This window comes from Perognathus longimembris, chromosome 20 (genome assembly GCF_023159225.1).
Source record: "Perognathus longimembris pacificus isolate PPM17 chromosome 20, ASM2315922v1, whole genome shotgun sequence".
Lineage (NCBI taxonomy): Eukaryota > Metazoa > Chordata > Mammalia > Rodentia > Heteromyidae > Perognathus > Perognathus longimembris.
Genome location: NC_063180.1, coordinates 37634808 through 37654358, shown reverse-complemented (window position 1 = coordinate 37654358; position 19551 = coordinate 37634808). Strand labels below are relative to the sequence as shown.

The following is a 19551-nucleotide window of genomic DNA, read 5'->3' as shown; positions in this document are numbered from 1 at the left end:
TCACATTTTTCTTTCTATTATTATTGTTATTATTGTTGTTGTTGTTGTTGTTATTCTTATTATTATTGGCCTTAGTTCTGCCCACGGCACTGTGGCTGAAAGACAAGACTCCGAACTGTTTTCCTGATTCTGCTATAACAAGCTACCACAAACTTAGCAGCCTAACACAACCCAAATATCTTCTCTTATTCTGGAGATCAGGAGTCTGAAATCAGTACAAGTGTGAAGTCAGCTGCACTGAGATAAACCCAGAGTGTCTGCAAGCCTTCGGTTCCTTCTGGAGGCTCCTGGAGAGAATCCGTTCCCTTGCCTTATTCCAGCTCTAGAGGCTGCCCACATTCCTTGGCCCGTAGCCCCTTCTCCATCTTCTAAGCCAGCAAGGAGACTTTCTCACGCTACATCACTGACAGTTCTCTTCTGAAATTGAATTTCCCTCTGCTTCCCTCTGATGCAGACATATCAGGCTTAGCCAGACAATTCACAATCTTTAATTACATCTGCAGGGTCCCTGAGGCCATGAAAAAGTTGTTTTTGTTTTTCTCACCTAGATTCTGGGGATTAACATGTTGACATCTTTGCAGGGAGCCTATTTCAGCCCATAACTACACTTCCTTTTTTCTCCCACAAATTGAAACTTTGCAATCATAGTGAGTATTCACTATTGTGTGTGTGTGTGTGTGTGTGTGTGTGTGTGTGTGTGTAGGCATGTGTGTAGGCACTGGGGATTGAATCTAGGGCCTGGATGCTGTCCTTTCGCTTTTAAGCTCAAGCTTGATGCTCCATCACTTGAGCCACAGCTCTCCTTCCAGCTTTTTGGTGGTTAACTGGAGACTGCCTGGGTTAGCTTTGAACTATGATACTCAGATCTCAGCCTCTTAAGTAGCTAGGATTGCAGGTGTGAGCCACTGGTGCCCTGTTAATTTTGTTGTTTCTTTTCTCACTTTGCTATTGAACAGTTTTTCTCTGTGAGAATCCAGAAGTAGCACATCAGACTTGCTTTTGAACATTGAAAAGAAACGCTCTCACTCCAACACTGGAGCAGAAAAGAAAGTTATGCTTTTTTTTTTTTTTAAATGTGTGTCTGAAACCTTTTTCCCACATACAGTTCCGCCAACAGGAACTGGACCAGAAGCAGTGTTGTCTCTCTCTCTCCCTCTCCCCCCACCCCAAGTCCTCCTTTAGACTCTTATGCAACATACAGCCATCCCACTGCAGTAACTCAAAGCAGAGGAGGCCTCCAGCTTAAATAGGAAAATCTGCCTCGAGCTGCAGACGGATCAAGAATGCATAGTTTATTATTTGAAATGAACCCTGGCCGGGGCTAGCCAGGTGGCTCAGGGAAGCTCCTGGCAGCTGGTCCAGCCTCAAAGGCTGGAGGAGGCCTTGTGGCCCCAGGAAAGGCCCCAGCCACCAGCTGGGTGAGTGCATGGCTGGGGTGCTTGGCTTGGTATTTCCAAGAGGTGCTGGGGGTGGAAAGCAGGCCCTTGCCAGCTCTATGAGAAGTGTCTGATTTTCGAATCATCGGTATGGGAGGGAGCAGGACGGAATGTGTGACAGAGCAAAGGAGCTAGAGCTGGGCCTCCCTCCCAACAAGAGGCCCCAGGCCAGAAAATCCACCCCAGGCTAGGAAAGGCGAATAGAACTGCTCTTTTTAAAGAAATGGCTTTAGTTTGCATTTTCCTCCTCCTGCAAAGTAGTCTAGCCTTCTCAGTACACTCATTTCTCCTGGAAAAGCCCAGTGAAGTCTCCTCGGGACCGGCTGCTGGGTCATTTCCAGCTCGCAAATGTGGCGGGGTTCATTTTGCATCGCCGTCGTCTTTCCAGGCAACGGGCAATTTCTTGTGCACGACCAGACAGGGAATTTGCTTGCTGGAACTGGTGTGGGGTTGCACAAACTACCCCTGGGCTGAAGGAGCCTGGATACCTTTCTTAATCCATTAGCAAGTCATACATCAAACTTCCCGTCACTGGGGTTTGGACAGAGCTGGACAGTGAAGCCGAGGAGAAAAGCCCAATAAAGCCAGAGTGTTCCCGCCCAGCCAGGCAGAAACTGGCAGGCATCTTTGGTGGTCGGCTCCAGGGGTGGCGTAGCTGGAAGCGGGGACCAGCTGTGAAGAGACATGGTCCCTGCTCTCTCTGCAGGCCCTGGAGGCACTGCCAGCTCTGCCTGTGCTCAGATCCTCAGGGATGCTTTTGGGGGGGATTTGGGACTTTTCTTCTCTCGAAGGAAAGAGCCATTGTTTAGAGACGGAGCTTACAATCTGGGGTCCGGTGGGTCCCTCAGACTGTTCCTGCTTGGCCAGCAAAGGGAACAAGCCATTCTTTATGTCAATATTTATAGAAATACAGCTTATATTCCCAGAGAATAAACTTACCCACCACTGCCGAGGCTGGCTGTTGATGTTCAATCTTCAATCCCCTCAGCCTCTCTCGCCCCAGCTCAGGGCTGGAGGCGGCAGGGGGCTCCTGAATTGGATAGGGTTTCCCACCTGCTTTGTCTCCAAGTGTTAGCTGAGTCACATGGGGCCTATCCATCAGGCCAGCCCCACTTGGGGGCTGGGGGCTGCCAAGTGCACTGAGCCCGAGACTCAGTCTCTGTCAGGGGCCTGGCTGGCTGGCCTTCTTCAAGCAACCCTGGGCCTTCCAGTGATGGAAGTGGTTGGGGGGGGGGGCAGCTTGGAGCTGTGTGAGCTCCAGTGAGGGCCCTGGCTGGCAGGTGGCTGGCCCCAGAGAGCACTCATTTTCCCCTCTGTGATGCCTCCCTGTGTCTGTCTCAGGTCTCTGCTGTGTCTACAGGCGGGCTGTGGGGTGGTGGTGGTGGAGGGGGGTGGGGGGTGGGGGGGTGGGTGGGGATGGAGGTGGAGGAGGTGTACACAGCCAATATGGTAGGCATTCTTCAGAAGCTGGCAGAGTTATGCAGAGCCCTAGGCAGACAAGACAGGGGTCCAGAGCTCTGGAGGCCGTGGGGGGTGGGGGAGGGTGGAGCTGGGGGGAGTGCTCTCTGGGGCATGAGCCGGGAATATTTGTGCTCCCACGCAGATCAGCTCTGAAGGGATGGCCCATGCCATGTCCTCCTTTAGACTTTGCCCTCATACCAGGCTCCTTGCAAGCCTGAGAGATCTCAGGAAGCCAGGCTAGGGTGGGGGGTGGGACTGTTTGGGAGGCAGAGATGCCTCTGTGACCATCAGGGTGTGAGGAGAGTGGGGACCCAGCGCAGTACAAACTCACTGCGCGGCCTTGAGATGTTTCCTCTAGACTACCATCTCCTGGTGAGATTACAGGGGAGACTCAAGTCCAGGCTGACCGTTGTCACAGTGGTGGAGGACCCTTAGGGAGCATGTGTCTTCTAGCCTTGATAAAAAGAAAAACAGGATGTCTGTAGTGTCTCAGTCTTCCCTGTTCCCACCAGCAAATTGCCCTGTGTTCAATGAGTGCTAAATGATTGCTGGATTGGGGGGAAGAGTAAGACTCTGGACTGGGGGCCATCAATGCAACACAGCTTCCTTACCATAGATCTAACCAAAGCCTCGCCTGGCCTGGAAGTGTGCAGGGTGAACTGGGACATGTCCCCAGTGCTGGCCCTCCCCAAGCCAGACCATGCTGGATTGTGTTGTGGACAAAGTCGCCGAGACAGGAAGCCGGAGCAAAGCTGGATGATGAAGCCCAGAAATCTGTTTTCCTTTCCCATGCCTTAGGGTTCTTTTTTGTTTTTTTCCTTCATGATTCCAGAGCTGACCAGGTAGATCTTCCAGTTTTAGTCATATTAAAGAGTAGTTATCTAGAATCTTAACATAGTACTGGCTACCTAAAAAGGCAGGCCAGTTAGCAAGAGTGGAAAGAGATAGAAATGGCGTAAGGTACAGGAGGAACAACAGTTCTCACCGAGTTACCGCCCATATGAGTGTCACAGACACTCAGGGGTTCCAAGCCATCTGCCAGTTCATTGCCCATTGTATTTGGTGTCTTGATTCATGTCGGGGGCCTCAGATTTAAAACTGGCCTTTCACTGTCCCTCATCAAGTTTGGGGCAGGCAGCCTCCAGCCTCCCATGTTGCAAACCCTTGCACATCATCTCCAGCTGCTACGTAGGGTATTTTCTAATAGCTTCAGCCAGGGCTGTGTTGCAGGGCCTTGTGCAGGGTGTGCGCGTTATCTGTGAGTTGTTGTCACTCATCGATGTTACCAAAATGGTTGTTTATAAGGTGGGATTTGAGCCACAGCAGCACTTCCAGTTTTCTGATGGTTAATTGGGGATAAGAGTCTCATGGACTTTCCTGCCCTGGCTGGCTTTGAACCGTGAGCCTCAGATCTCAGCTTCCTGAGTAGCCAGGATTACAGGCATGAGGAACCGGTGCCTGGCAAGGTCGGATTTGTGTAAAGCAAACCAGGCTTGAAATGAAGTCAGTGAAGTACGTTTTAGGCCTTGGAAGGAATCTGGAGCAAACCCTCCCGTTGAGGAGAGGAGTCACTGGCAGGATGTGTGCCAGCTGCTCAGAATGGACTTCTTGGTTTAGTGTTGTGTTTCCCCCTTCCGCCCCCAAAAATGACAACTGTTGGTCTAAGTTGGGTGGTAGTGGAGCAGCAAGGGTGGTGTGTGTGTGTGTGTGTGTGTGTGTGTGTGTGTGTGTGTGAGAGAGAGAGAGAGAGAGAACACACGATTCTATCCAGGTGTGCAGAATCCCTGTGTAACCTGGGGGGCAGCTGTGTGTGTGAGAAGGTCCGGGAGGGAGACATCAGCACACACCTGGTTCCCTGCCAGGATCCGGCCTGAGGTGCCCAGCTGTTCCCATGTGTGACTGCGAGGGCCAGCTCCAGCTGCATAAACACCAAGGAACCCGGGAGGCAAGGCAGGGGTGCTGCTCAGGGCCTTCTCCCTCTCCAGCCTTAAGCCAAGACCAGAAAATATAAACAAGGACTTACTGGCTCATGGGAGAGGCTGATCAGGTGAGCTTTGTCGTGACTGGACACAGGCTTTAGAACTAAAAGCGTGGCTGGCGCTCTTGCCCACTTGTGTCTCTATTTCCCTTTGGGCTGAATTCATAGCCTGCTATGGTTTGGGTGTGGTTTGTCCCCCATGGCTTCATGTCTACCCATGGTATTCAGCATGTCAGGGTTGGCAATGGACCTTAAAGGGGTGGGTATGGGGTTACTGGGGGGTGTGTCCTGGAGAGGGATTTCTGTCATTCTCATGAGACTCTAGGTTCATTCTGGCTTCCTGTCTGGCCACGCGATCTCTTCCTGTCTCTCCATGCCACCTTGTCCTCTCTCCTGGGCTCCCACCATTGCCATGCTATCCACTAAGAGAATCACATGAAAGCTGTGTTATGCCCTTGAACCTCTACAGCTAAATGAACTGATTTTCCTTATCACATACCCAGCCTCAAGTGTTTTGCTTCCTCAAGAGGAAGTAGACTCTGGTAGCGACAGCCTCTTTGTCCCTGGTGCCTGTGCTTAATCACCTGAGGTCCTAGGTGTACCCAGGCCCTGTCCGAGGAACAGAGTCCTCTCTCTTGTCCACAGCGCATGGTCATAGAATGTGCATGGCTGGCGTGGCATCATTTCCCAAAGCTAAGAGACGTTGTATTGTCAGGCTAGCGCAGAGCTGCCCCTGGGATGGCATGGAGAATCCCGTCAATTCCTTCCTCTTTTCCTAGGCCCCCCCCCATACACCTGGAGGGGCCTTTGCCCACAGGTGCTATCAAAGTGCTTCTGGGCCCCTTGCAGCATCCCCTTGGAGCCCCCTCCCACAGCTGGGATGATGCTTAGGTCAGATGGCCGTCCAAGAGCACGCCTTGGGCTCGTGTTCTCCCATGATGCACTGCCCAGGTCCAGCTGTCTTAGGTCATATGGGTTGGGAGATGTGGTGTCTCAAGGGGCTTTGGAACCCAAGCAGGACATAAGACTTTCTTTTTAGCTTTTTTCAGCAGTGATCCATTGATTGTTTTTGTTTTCCTTCTGGTACTGGGGCTTGAATTTAGGGCTTTTTTCACTCAAGGCTGACACTTTACCACTTGAGCCACACACCCACTTCTGGCTGATTAATTAGAGAAAAGAATCTTATTATCTTTCCTGCTTGGGCTGGCTTTGAACCACAATCCTCAGATCTCAGCCTCCTCAGTAGGATTACAGGGATGAGCCACCAGTACCCAGCTTTGGTTTTGTTTGTTTTTAATTAAAGATCGTTTTGCCTCTTTGGTTAAGTTTATTCCCAGGTATTTAATTTTGCTCTTAGCCATCGTAAACGAAATTACTTTCTTCTTCTTTTTCTTTTCTGTGGGTCCTGGGGCTTAAACTCAGAGCCTGGGCATTTTCCCTGAGCTTTTTTGCTCAAGGCCAGTGCTCTGCCACTTTGAGCCACAATGCCACTTCCAGATTTCTGGTGGTTCATTGGAGATAAGAGTCTCATGGACTTTCCTGCGTGGGCTGGCTTTGAGCCGTGACCTTCAGATCTCAGCTTCCTAAGTAGCTAGGATTTCAAGTGGGAGCCACTGGCTCCCAGCTTTGTGGAAAGGTCCTGCTTGTTTCTGTGACTCCCCAAAGGCCTTCAGGGGGTGGAAGATGTCTGATGGTGGAAGGTTGTGGGTACTGGACACATAGGGAAGAGAACTCCTGATGTCCCAGAGGCTTTGTATCCTGGCCTCTGAAAAGAAGGGTACTAAACGATTGTTTCCTTCTTTCCTTTGTCCATTTATTTCATTCTCTCATTAAGTTATTCATTCAACAATGTCACCTCTTGTCTTGATGTGGGATGGCAGCTGGGGGGCGGGGGAGGGGGCAGGGCCCAGCACGGCCGCTTGTAAGTGGTGCCAGGGGGCTGGGGAAAGGACTAGAAGGACTGGGGTTGGGAGCAGCGGCAGTTTACTTCTGTGTTAAAGCAATGAAAGTCTGGGTTGCTGGCGCTGTAGAATGTTCTGGGCCCCTCGCAAAGGTGGAGGAATTGAATTTCTGAGCTGTCTGCATGCTTTTTTTTTTCTTTCTTTCTGACTTGTCAAAGATAAAAGAGATCTGTTAAAAAGCCACAATACCCAGAATCCTGATGGGGGATTCCAGGTGCAGCAAACACAGAGATTTCTTTACAGGCTTTTGTGTGTCCTGTCTTGTTCCAGTCGAAACTTGAACACATTCATTAATTTCTTCCCCCAAGCTGTGTGTTTGTGGAATGTCCTCCCCGCTCCCCTCCCCCGCCATCAATTTAGAAGATAAAACTGTCAAGCGCTGGTCTCCAAGGTTCGCCTTTCCAGCCACAGATGGGGTTTAAACACGGTGGTGAGGGCAGGCATTGCGGCTCACACCTGTCCTCCTTGCTATTCGAGAGGCTGAGGTCTGAGGGTTGGAGTTGGGCAGGAGAGCCTGAGAGACTCCTATCTCCAATTACCCACGAAAAAGCCGCAAGTGGAGCTGTGGCCCACGTGGTAAGATTGCTAGCCTTGAGTGAATAAAGCTAATGGCCAGTGCCCAGACCCCGTGTTCAAGCCTCAGCACTAGCCTAAAACCAAACAAATATTAGCGCTGAGGGTACTTGATCATTCTCAAGCGGTGGCTTTTTTTGGTTTGGTTTTGTGTTTCTGAATATGTCTGCATGGAGCTCGGAGATGCTTGTCCCTTTGGTGATTTTTGAGGCATGCAAGAGTCCCCGGCCCTTCTTTTTTTAGGCTGGGAATAATATGAGGATCTGTTTTGCCTCAATTGTGCCTCCCTCTCCACCAAATTTACACATTAAAGCCCTTACAACACCCAGTACTTCAGAGTGCACCCAGCTTTGCAGTTAGGACTGTTCTGGAATTGTTGAATGGACGTCATGGGGGTTGGCCTTAATCTCCTTGGTTGGTGTGCTGATGAGGAAAGGTTTGGACTCAGACCCAAGGGGAGGGCCTGTGAAGGCCCAGGGGGAGAAGGTGGCCATCTTAAACCCAGGAGACTCTTTGTATGGCCCCTAAGCTGGCCAGGCCAAAACCATCTATTAAAACAGTCTCACTGTCTCTTCCTCAGTATTACTCATTTGCAGTTTCCATTTTCCATTTTGTGTGTGTGTGTGTGTGTGTGTGTGTGTGTGTGTGTGTGCCAGTACTGAGGGCCCTGTGGTCATGGCTCAGCTTTTTTGCTCATAGCTAGTGTTCTACCATTTGGACTATGCCTCCGGTCCTGCTTTTTGCTGGTTAATTGGACATGGGGCCTCACAGACTTGTCTGCCAAGGCTGGCTTCAAATCTTGATCCATCCAATCTCAGCCTCCTGAGTAGCTAGGACGGCAGGTGTGAGCCACCAGTCCCAGAAGTCCATATTTCCTTTCTGGGGTGGTGTGGCTTTGTTGTTTCCACTCCGCCTGCTGTCCCTTCCCTCCAGCTGACCCTGCCCCGTCTGGGCCGTCTGGGCCGCGTGGGCCGCATGTTCACAGTGTACTTGTCCAGTCCCGGGTGTGGATAGGGGACTGAGAGTTTGCTTGTTTTCCTCCCTCCCCTGGGACAGCACCTAGCGCAGGGCTTGTGTGGAGTTGGGGTTCAAGAGTGATCAGTGTGTGACTGGTCTTTTCCCAGCAGGCAGGAGGTGGGCGAGGCAGTCTTCCCCTTTCTTCCTGTGGGGTTGCGGTGGCATCTACAAATAGCACCCTATAGGAGGGGAGAGTGGGTTTCCATCTCCGTCCCTGCCATCTCCTGTACCTCCTTCCAGCAGCACCCCGGTCCCCTCCTGTCCAGAAGTCTCCATGGTCACCCTATTTTGTCACCTCTCAAAAGTGAGCTTCACCCTCATCACCGATCTGGCCCCCGTCCTTCCTCAGGTGCTCTCATTCAGACGCCAGGTGCCAGTCCGCGCAAGCCGTCCCCACGACAATTTTGCCTGCTGTCCTGTGATGCTCTGCTCGTCAATTTGGAAGAGAGCCCGCCCCTCCCCCTTCCCCTCCCCCTTCCCCTCCCCCCCCCTCATTTGAAGCACCCCTAGGCCAGCCCCACAATGTGCCTTTTTACCCCTGGCCAGCTCCTGTCACTCAGCAGTTGGTGTCACCATGTGTCTGGAAAGCCAAGAGCCTCCCTCACAGCCAGCCCCCTCTACTCGCTTTACTCTTGGTGTTTCTAGACTCCTTTCAAGTCCTTCCAGAACTCATTCTCTTCTTCCGGCCTGCAGTCTCTGTCCAGGCCCAGGCCCAGGCTCTAAGTGATACAATCAGCACCCAGGCAGCCTTGCCCTGACCCCTAGAATAAAGATGACCCTCCTGATTCTAGAATATTCCCTGGCTCCCCTGTCCTCCCTGAGGCCTATGTCCATGCTGTTCCCACCACTAGCATTGTACCCAGCCTCTCTCTCCCATACCCCCTGCTTAACTCTTTTTCTTGTTGTTGTGACTGGTTTGTGCTGAGGGTCTTGCTTTGTAGTTCAGGCCAGCCTTGAACTTACTTGTAGTCTTGTCCAGTCTCAAACTCACAATCCCCCTGCCTCTGCCACCTCAACTGTTGGGATTACAGGAGTATACCACCGTGCCTGGCCCCCCAGTTAACTCTTTACCATGTCGACCTTCCCTTGGGAAGCCTCCTGAACCCTCCTGCCTGGGTGTGGATAGCACTTGAGTGTTGCATCTATGTGACCCCAGGATTCATTGTAATTGGAGGTTTGGTCCACAGGGTGGTGCTGTTGGAGTAGGGGGGGTGTTGGAACCTTTTGAGGTGGGGCCTAGTGGTAGGTCTTGAGGCCATGGGGGGGAGTGCCCTCAGAAGGGATTGTAGAACCCCAGGCCAGCCTCTTTCCTTCTCTGATGAGGTTGGAGATGTGACTGATTCATGTTCTCTCCATCATAATGCCACCATCTGCCACCCTCAGCAGAACTGAGATGATGAGGGCGCCAGCATTTGAACTGAGAGCTGAAGGAACCTGTTCTCTCTAGAATGTCAGCTGTCTCGGGCATTGCACTGCAGCCGTACAAAGCTGATTAGGACACCCCCCCTCCCCCATATAAGTTATAAGTGCAGTTCTCACTCTCCTCTCCCAGCACTGTCTGCTCTGTTTATTTATTTACATTTAATTATCATAGAGGTGATATACAAAGGGGTTATAGTTATATAAGTCAGGTAAAAAGTGCATTTCTTTTTGGACAGTGTCACCCCTTCTCTCGCCCTCTCGTCTATTTTTTTCTTGCTAGTCCTTAGCACACCTGTAATTTTTCATCAATTCATCTCATTTGGCTGTTGTCTGCTCTGGGTGACGTCACTAGAGTGGCTGTGTCCAGCTCATGTGGGTCCTCAGGACATATTTGTTGGCTGAACATCTTCCAAGTTCTCCCACGGGCCGTGGTCCTGGGCCACACGGTGTCCCAGGGCTCTGACCTCGGGTGGAGAGGTCCCTGGGGCCAGCTCTGTTCTGCCCTGGGACACCGCAGGGAACATGGACTCTGCTTAGAGTCTGGATGCCTTCTGTGGCCAAAGCATGCACAGAAAGAGAAAGCCTTATTTTCCACCTTTTCTTTGTAAGGAATCTGCATGAAAAAAAAAAAGATGCCTTTGTAAAAATGAGTTGGCCTTGGGGGAAGTTATTTAAAGAATTCATACTTGGAGAACAAAACTTACGCTTTTCCCTTTTTGAAAAAAAAAATCCTCTAACCTCTACCCTTACCCACCCCACCCCACCCCCCAAAAAAGACCATTATTTTTTAAAGATGTTGGATTTATGCAAATGCCAAAAGCGTCACCTCCCCTGGGAAGGCTGCTGCACCCTGGACGGCTGCCCTTCTCGGTGTAGAAGGTGGGGTTTCTAGACACTAGGTTTCTGATGCTGGAAGTATCGGAAAGTTGTTTCTTTGGGCCTGAAGCTCTAAGTGTGTGAGTGAGTGAATGGTGTGCACACTTGAGACCCAGGCCCGAACACCCTCCACTGGCTCACCCTCCACTGCCTGCCTCAGGCCTCAGCCTCCAGTACTGTTAGTCTGTATTCCTGCGTGGGGCAGGGATAGGTTGTCAAGAAGTCCAGAGTGAGCTGGGTACAGTGCTGACACTTGCAACCCCAGCTACTTGGGAAGTAGAGATCAGGAGGGTCACAGTTAGAGGCCAGACAAGGCAAACAGTTAGCAAAACTCCCATTTCAACAAACACGCCGACCGTGGTGATGCATGTCTGTCACCCCATCTGTGCAGGAGGCATAGGTAGGAGGCTTGTGGTTCCAGGTCAGCTCCAGACAAAAATGGAAGACTCTGCTTGAAAGAAAGAAAAAGGTGAAGTGGGGGGCTGCGGATATGGCCTAGTGGTAAAGAGTGCTTGCCTCCTATACATGAAGCCCTGGGTTCAATTCTCCAGCACCACATATACAGAAAATGGCCAGAAGTGGCGCTGTGGCTCAAGTGGCAGAGTGCTAGCCTTGAGCAAAAAGAAGCCAGGGACAGTGCTCAGGCCCTGAGTCCAAGCCCCAGGACTGGCAAAGAAAAAGAAAAAGGTGAAGGGTATAGGAGTGTGGTCCAAGTGGTAGAACACCTGCCTAGCCAGCACAAGGTCCTGAGCTCAAACTCCAGTACCACCAAAAAACAACAAGCAAACAAACCCCCAAAAGGATGGCCCACATTGACGCTTATTTTTGTCACAGACACCCCGTTTGCCTGGCGTCTGTTGGGTAGTGACCGCAAATGTCTAAGAAGTGGGGACAGAGGAGAAGCAGCAATGTAGAGGATGGAGACCTTTCTGTAAAGTGACACCTCCACAACCCCCAAAATGAAGCCTGGGCTGGCGCTGTCCCCCTCCTGGCAGGAGTTCCATGGCGTCTGTGGCTTCTGATTTGAGGCAGGCGAGGGGCCTGGTAGCCAGGCACGCTGGGCAGCAACTACAGTGCCCTGGCTAGTCTTGGTGTAGCCACTGGGACAGGCCGGAGGGGTCAGAATGTCCCGGGTGGCAGCAGCTGGTGCCCCTCACAGGGAGAGCATCTCACACTGGGCTTTCCAGCCTGGGGAAGAGCCTTTGGCTTTCCTATTTCTTACCTGTGCAGAAAGCCACCCAAGCTTCATCATTGAAGCAGCAGACTTCATGTACCGTCAGGTCTGCCCTTGAATTTAATCATCTGATGTCTAATGCCCATCCCCAGTGTCAGGATTTACAACCAGATTCCAAGCAAGATATAGACCTTCTCCACCTGTTATGCCTGCCTCCTCCCTCCCTCCCTCTGTCTGTCGGTCCCTCCCTTCCTCCCTCCTGCCCTCACTTATCTTCTTCCTCCTCCCCTCTTTTTTCCCTCCCTCCTCCCTTCTTTTTCTTCCTTCCTCTCTTTTCCCCCTTTCCTCCTTCCCTTTCCCTCTTTGCTTCCTTTCTTTTGCCATACTGCATTTTAAACCCAGGTTTTATACTTGGCCTTGCTTGTTCAGCTCTACTCCTTGAGCCACACCTCCAGCCCTGCTTTGTACTGGGTTTTTTGGTCTTACAGATTTTTGGCCCGAGCTGGCTTTGAACTATGAGCCTCCAGATCTCAGCCTCTTGAGTCACTAGGATTCCAGGTGTAAGTCGTGGATCCTTTGCTCAAAACTCCTTTTCCCCTCTCTCTCTCTCCTCCTTCTTTTATTCCTTTCTTCCTTCCTAGTCCTGGGGCTTGAACTCAGGGCCTGGGCACTGACCCTGAGCTCTTTTGCATTCAAGGCTAGTGGTCTACCACTTTGAGCCCAAGCGCCAATTCCAGCTTCCTGGTGGTTCATTGGAAATACTGGTTTTCTGGTGGTTCACTGGAGATACCAGTTTTCTGGTAGTTCATTTCAGATAAAAGAGTCTCCTGGATTTTCCTGATCCGACTGGCTGTGAACTGTGATCCTCAGATCTCAGCCTCCTGAGTAGCTAGAATTATAGACATGAGCCAGTGGCACCTGCCTTGCGACCCTATTCTTACAGTAGTTCTAATTGATCCTTGCGTGACAGTGGGTGTGTACACATACACATACTCTGAATCCCCCTTCCTAAGAGGAGGAAAAAAACAAATTCACAACTTAGCCCGGATGTGTGCCATATTTTTTTTATTTTTAACCACTGTTATTTTCTTCCTGTTTTTCTGTGTGCCAATGAGTGTTTACTCACTGGTGACTCTAAGCACAGTTGCTGGGTGGTCAGCCTCCCCAGGAATGGGGCTCCCCTGTCCCAGTTGTCTTGGGGGATGGGAGAAGCCCCCTCCCCCTGGGGGGCTTCTTCCCTCCAGCTTCCCAGTTGGCTGGCTGTGTGCTTCTGGAGGGGTGCCGTCTGTGTCAGCCCTGCTCTCCTCCTCGGCTGGGAGAATGGACAGTGGCAGGGAGCCCCATCTGTCTGGCCTTCCCTGCCCTTTCCCTGGGTGCGGTGGCTGGCTGTCCTGAGGAGGCTCCAGGAAGGCCTCCTGCAGAACGTTTAGAGAAATGCACCAAGACTGCACAAACGTCTCCATCATTTTCTAGAAAAGAAGCCCAGAAAGGGCAGGCCACCGTCGAGGGACTGGCGGGAGCGGAGGAATGCCATCCGGCTCACGCACGAGCACACGGTGGAGACGCTGGTGGTGGCCGACGCTGACATGGTGCAGTACCACGGGCCCGAGGCTGCCCAGAGGTTCATCCTCACCGTCATGAACATGGTGAGTGGGACCGGGGTACCAACGCCCAGAAAACAGCCCTAGCGTGCCCTTGTTCCCATGGAAACACCTGCAAGGGTCAACAGGGTCCAGGCAGGGCCCAGTCAGGAACCCTCCTACAGTATCCCAGCTTTGAGCTTTGTGCAGAGGCAAAGCTGGGCTAGACAGGAAGTGCTACCATGGCAACTACCAGTTCTACTTCCTGCTCATGAATGTGGCTGCTTGGACACCTCCAGCAGTAGTGGGGTTTTTTTTGTTGTGGCTGGCTGCCATATGGTCGGTCCGCAAGGTCTACTCATGGTGTGGCCTGTGTCAGTGTTGCTTTCCTTTTCAAGAGTGAGTAATATTTCAGGCATCTTGCTTTGTTGATCCTTCAGGACTCAGGAGCTGAAACTGAATCCACAAGTTCATCTGTGGAAGTTTTTGGAAGATGAAGGTTGACTAAAGATTAGAGGAAGCCAGGAAGGTGGAGCCACTGTCATGGTATTAGTGGCTTTATAAGAACTGGAAGAGCTGGCACAGGGTGGCTCACACCTGTAATCCTAGCTACTGGGAGGCTGAGATGGGAGGATCACAGTTGGAAGCCAGCTTGGGCAAGAAAGTCCATGAGACTCCTTATTCCAATTAACCATCAGAAAGCTGGATGGAAGTGGTGTTGGGCTCGAAGTGGTAGAGCTCTAGCCTTGAGCAAAAAGAGCAGGGACAGCGCCCAGGCCCTGAATTCAAGCCCCATTTCCAATGAAACAAAACAAAACAAAACAAAACTAGAAGAGATTCCAGTGACTGCCTCTGTGTCTCTCTCTCCATGCGACATAGTCATGGCCCTCGCCCAGGCTGGGCCGTTGCTAGGTCTGTATTCTCAGGCTCCCGGGCTAGTTCAACTGGTATTCTTTATAAATGACCCAAGCTGTGGTGTGCAGTTAGAGCAGTGCAAAACAGACCAAGACAGTTAGTTGGACAGATGGTGCTAGGAACATTGGTATATAAATATCTGTTTTGAATCAAGGCTTCCAGATTGTTGGGGGTATACATCCAAACAATGAAATAGCTTTTGTTAATAACTTTTTTCTTTGGGTGGTGTTGGGGTTTGAAATCAGAGCTCTACTGCTTGAGCCGTACCTTCAGCCCTTGTGGATCTGGTTTTTTTTTTTTTGGTTGTGAGGTTTGAACTGTGCACCTGGGCGCTGTCTCTGAGCTCTTCAGCTGAAGGCTAATGCTCTACCTCTTTGAGCCACAGCTCCATTTCCAATTTTCTGGTGGTTCATTGGAGATAAGAGTCTCAGGGACTTTCCTGCTTGGGCTGCCTTTGAACCTCAGTCCTCAGATCTCAGCCTCCTGAGTAGCTAGGATTACAGGTATGAGCCACCAGTGCCTGGCTGGACCGGGTTCTGTTTAAGACAGGGTTCTCCTGTTTGACTAGGCTGGACTAGGCCTTGATCCTCTTGTTTATGTTTCCCATTGCATGTGAGATGACAGGGGTGAGCCTCTACCTGCCCAGCTCTTTCTGTTGAGGCCTCACAGACATTTTGCCTGGGCTGACCTGGAATTTCAATCCTTCAGATCTCAGCCTCCCCTTTACTGGAGTGACAGTTGCACATCACTGTACCTAGCTACTAGCTGAGATGGGGGTCTTGTGAACTTTTGCCTAGGGTGGCCATAAACTGCCATCCTTCCCCTATCTGCCTCTGTAGTAGCTGGGATTACAGGTGTGAGCTGCTGAGCTCAGCTTTTGGTTAACTTACAATGGTGCCTGGCCCTGATTTCGCAGAACGGTTCTGGTGTTCTTCATTTGTATAAACCCAGGTCTCCCTGGCAGCTGACTGATGATGGACAGTAGGTTCCCTCCACAGGAAGCCCACAGGAGAGCGGGGGGGGGGGGGGGGCAGAGAGAAGGGCTGGGGAGGGTCATACAGCAAAGCCTCGACTTTGATAGTTGCTTTAATACTCACCTGGGCACACAGGGCCTTTCATCACAGTGGGGAGGGGGAAAGATGGTCCACAGAATTGCCCCCCCCACCTGCAACTCCATGTGGGCTGTGGGGACTGCAGGATAGAAGAGCGAGCTCAAGGCCTCCAGATCCAGCTGCTGGGGGCAGACCTGGGCCATCCACAGTGCACTGGGTGTGAGGTTACTGCTGTGTGAGTGACATGGGCCCAGGACACAGCCCCGCAGCTTCATATACTTGGGATTTCTAGGCTAACCAAGCCCAAATGTGAATGCAATCAGGGCCCCTGGGCCCCATTTCCCTCACCCCCCCACCCCCCAGTGACACCTCCTTCCCTTTAGGATCTGGAAAACCAGGTGACTGGCAGCCATGACAAGACCAGACTCTGCCCTTATCCTGCCCTCCTTCAATCCCCAACTCTGGAGTTAGGAAATGCAAAGATTTCTCTCCTGCTTTGGGGGCTTCCAGAGTTTTCTGTGATCCAAGGAAACAATGGCACAGCCAAGAGGCACTAGCCAGGAAATGGGGTCTGGATTGTGGCCCTGGCATTAGACTCACCTCCAGGAACGGGTAAGCAGGGCACCTAAGCCATCTGACTCCCTCCTAAGGATGGAGGTGGCCCTGGCTCCCAGCCCCTCCACTGGGAAAGGAGCCTTGCCAGGCTGGTACCACCATCTTTCTGACATATCTGGCCCTTGGTGCCAGTGGCCGGGTGTGTACGCTCTTCCTGCCTTCCTGCTCCCCTGGGTACAACCCAGACAGGCCTCGTGCCTTGTCCCTCACAATGGGGAGAGGCAACCCTGATAACAAGTCCCACATCAGCATCAAGCATCATGGTTTGCCCGGCTTTGCCCAGGGGCCTGGCAGGATGCGTGAAGAAGAGAGGAAGGAAAGAAAGGGATGTTCTAGGTGCAGGTCCCTGAGTTGAAGATGCTGCATTGCATCTCTGCCACAGTGCCCCCGGCCCCCCATCCCTGCTAGATTGTTCTCACTTGAACTTTGTAAGGAAGGAAATGGTGGCTGTGTCAGGTGTGTGTGTGTGGGGGGGGGGTGGAGATTGACAGTGTGTGTGTGTGGCAGGGGTGAAGACTCCAGCCCAGAGCTCCCATGTGGACTCTCCTTGCTCTCTCTCCTCTCCCTAGGCAGATGGCCACTGTCCTGGAGTAGATAGCTCCTGGTGTCTTTATTATTTATGTTGTGCCAGTCCTGGGGCTTGAATTCAGGGCTTGGCCCACTCTCCTTTAGCTTTTCCGTGCATGGCTGGCACTCTGCCACTTGAGCCACAGTGCCACTTCCAGCTTTTCAATGGTTAATTGGAGATCAGAGTCTCATGTACTTTCATGCCCAGGCTGGTTTTGAACCTTGATCTGCATGCAGATGGCAGCCTCCTGAGCAATGAGGATTACAGAACCCCTGGTGCTTGGCCACAGCAGGAATGTGTTACAGGAGAAAATTGCAGATGGAGACAGGTGTGGCAGACAGCAGAAAGCCTGGGTTTGGGCAGTGCACTTGGAAAACATAACCACTGGACAGACTGGGGTCGTTCTCAGCTTCCTTGACAACCGTGCCATGGAATGAAATCCCTAGAAGTGCCAGGCAGGCTGTTTAGAGGGAAAATGACATCAATTCCATCCAATTAGCATATGAAACAGACAATAAGTCTCTGGTGAACCCTGAAAGTAGTGCAGCATTTTAGGGTACATACTGGTCCCAACTCCAGTGGGTGTCGCTACCCCAGACTTGTTTATCCAGAGGGTCTGATGTGTGCATTTCCAATGGTGTAGGGACCCCCCCCCTTCCCCCAGGCACTGTGCCTGTACAGGAATGTAGCCCTTCCTGTTGGGGAACCTGGGGGTTCCTGGCCACCCCATGACAGGCTCTGGGTCACACAGGTGAGTGGTGTCCTTAAGAAAGTCCTACCTGTCCAGGTGAGCAGCTCCCCCCTTCCTGTCCCCACCACTTTGCTCCTTCTCTGGTCTCTGTCTGCAGTCCTCTTGCCACCCCCACCCCCCCTTGTGTCCCCAGATCTCCCAGCCTAGAGCACCAGTGTGCATTTGGCAGTCAGTCTACCTGCTCGGCACTTGAGTTGCCATGGAAATGTGATGAAGGCAGCCAGAGCTGGATACTGGAGAGAACTTTCTGGATGCCTGCTGTACTGTTCTTTGCCCAACCAGGTGTCTCTGAAACACCGTGTGTGGCTTCTGCTTCCAGAATGTCTCTCGCGCATGACTTCCCACGGGGAAAGGGGCAGGGGACTTGGGGCACTCAGCCGTGAGACTTGCTTCTTGTGCCTTACGGCAGTGGTGAGAAATGGTATGACCGGCCTGGCCTGGTGGAGGGGCCTCAGCGCCCCCCTGTGCACCCACACTGCCTCGCCCTTTGTCAGGGTGAGGGCGGCACATAGCAGCTTCCCTGTGGGGCCAGGCTCTGAGACCCGCTCTCTGACCGGAGGTTCCGTCCTGCAGGCTTGCCGGACAGTGTTTATTGAGAGATGATGCTTTAAAAACCTTAGCTGTGACCACATACACAGAACACTGGGTAGCATTTATTTATTCATTATTTATGCTAGTTCTGGGACTTGAACTCAAGGCCTGGGCACTGTCCCTTAGTTGTTTTTTTTTTTTACTCAAGGCTGGCACTCTACCACATGACCCATACCTCTACGTGCAGCTTTTTGCTCGTTAATCGAAGATAAGAGTCTCTCTCAGACTTTTTCTGCCCCACCTGGTTGACCTCAAACTGTGATCCTCAGGTCTGTTTCCTGAGTAACTAGGATTACAGGCGTGAGCCCCAGGTGCCTGGCTGTGATGTAATTTCTTTAACTCTACAATGATCTATCAGCTTTAGTATTCAAGGGGGTGAATATTCTAGGCAGTTTTTTGTTGTTTTATTTCTTATTTTTGCAGGTGTTGGGATTTGCACCCAGGGCCCTCTGCTGTTGGCAGCCCTGCCACACAGTCTAGCTTTCTCCCCAAACCCTTGTGTAGCTTGAATTTTCTCCCTCCTAGCCTTTTCATTATTTTGCATTTTTGAGTTTGGAAGTAGAATTTGCCAGTTTGGGCCCACTCGTCATGTTGCATATTTGAATTAGAGCCATTGGGTGGTTCTAGAAATATCAAAGCAAGCAAAATCAAATCAAATCTATGTGTGTTCCCATCTTCTGCCGGGGTAGGAGGTAGATAAGAAAACCATGACTTCAGAATTGGCCATAAATAAGTTAGTCCAGTATTTTAAAAGAATCATATATAACTGTTGAGGACAGGAAATTCTGGGGATAAGAAAGTGAGATCAGATCAAGTGATGTGTTCCATTTTTTTTTTTTGAGGATGAGAATATTAACTCCCATAAAGATGGACTTGCAGTTTTCTTTTTTTTTCTTTTCTTTTTTTTTTGGGGGGGGGGCAGTCCTGGGCCTTGGACTCAGGGCCTGAGCACCGTCCCTGGCTTCTTCCCGCTCAAGGCTAGCACTCTGCCACTTGAGCCACAGCGCCCCCTCTGGCTGTTTTCCATATATGTGGTGCTGGGGAATCGAACTGAGAGCTTCATGTGTGGGAGGCAAGCACTCTTGCCGCCAGGCCATACTCCCAGCCCAACTTGCAGTTTTCAATGAGGGAAATGCAAGCTGTACTCCAGCCACTTAGTTGTTACAGAGAAGTTTCAAGTCTGTGTCTGTCCTGCAGGCTGGCTGCTCAGAGTCCTTTTCCATCTTCACTGGGAGCGGGCCCTGGACCCCCAGCCTGAAGTGGCCTTTCCTGTTCCTGCTGTTGTGTTGATACTGGGAGCATAGTACCAACAGGAGAAAGTTTAATGCCCTGGGTGGAAAATTCTCCCTTGTGGATTATATCTGAGTAAACCTCAAGTAGGACCTTCCAGAGGTCTCCATGTCCTGTCACTACCCCCTGAGCAACTTCCCAATGAACCTCTCTGAGCGCTGCGTTCTCTGTATTGCAGAACAGGATCTCAGAACGGCTGTCAGGACCCTGATCCTCAATCCAGTGGGCTTTCATTGCTCATGTTCTACCCTATTTGAGTTCTCTTTTTTTCTCTCCCCCTTGGACATCTTC

At 51.5% G+C, this 19551-nt stretch overlaps 1 protein-coding gene across 1 annotated transcript in view; it reads left to right on the top strand.

The window, feature by feature from the left end:
- Adamts17 (ADAM metallopeptidase with thrombospondin type 1 motif 17) overlaps positions 1–19551 on the top strand; it is a 141165-nt gene that overhangs the window by 14865 nt on the left and 106749 nt on the right. Inside the window, exon 4 of the mRNA XM_048369046.1 lies at positions 13372–13544. Within this exon, the coding sequence (XP_048225003.1) occupies positions 13372–13544 (173 nt within the window). The remainder of the gene's footprint in view (positions 1–13371; positions 13545–19551) is intronic.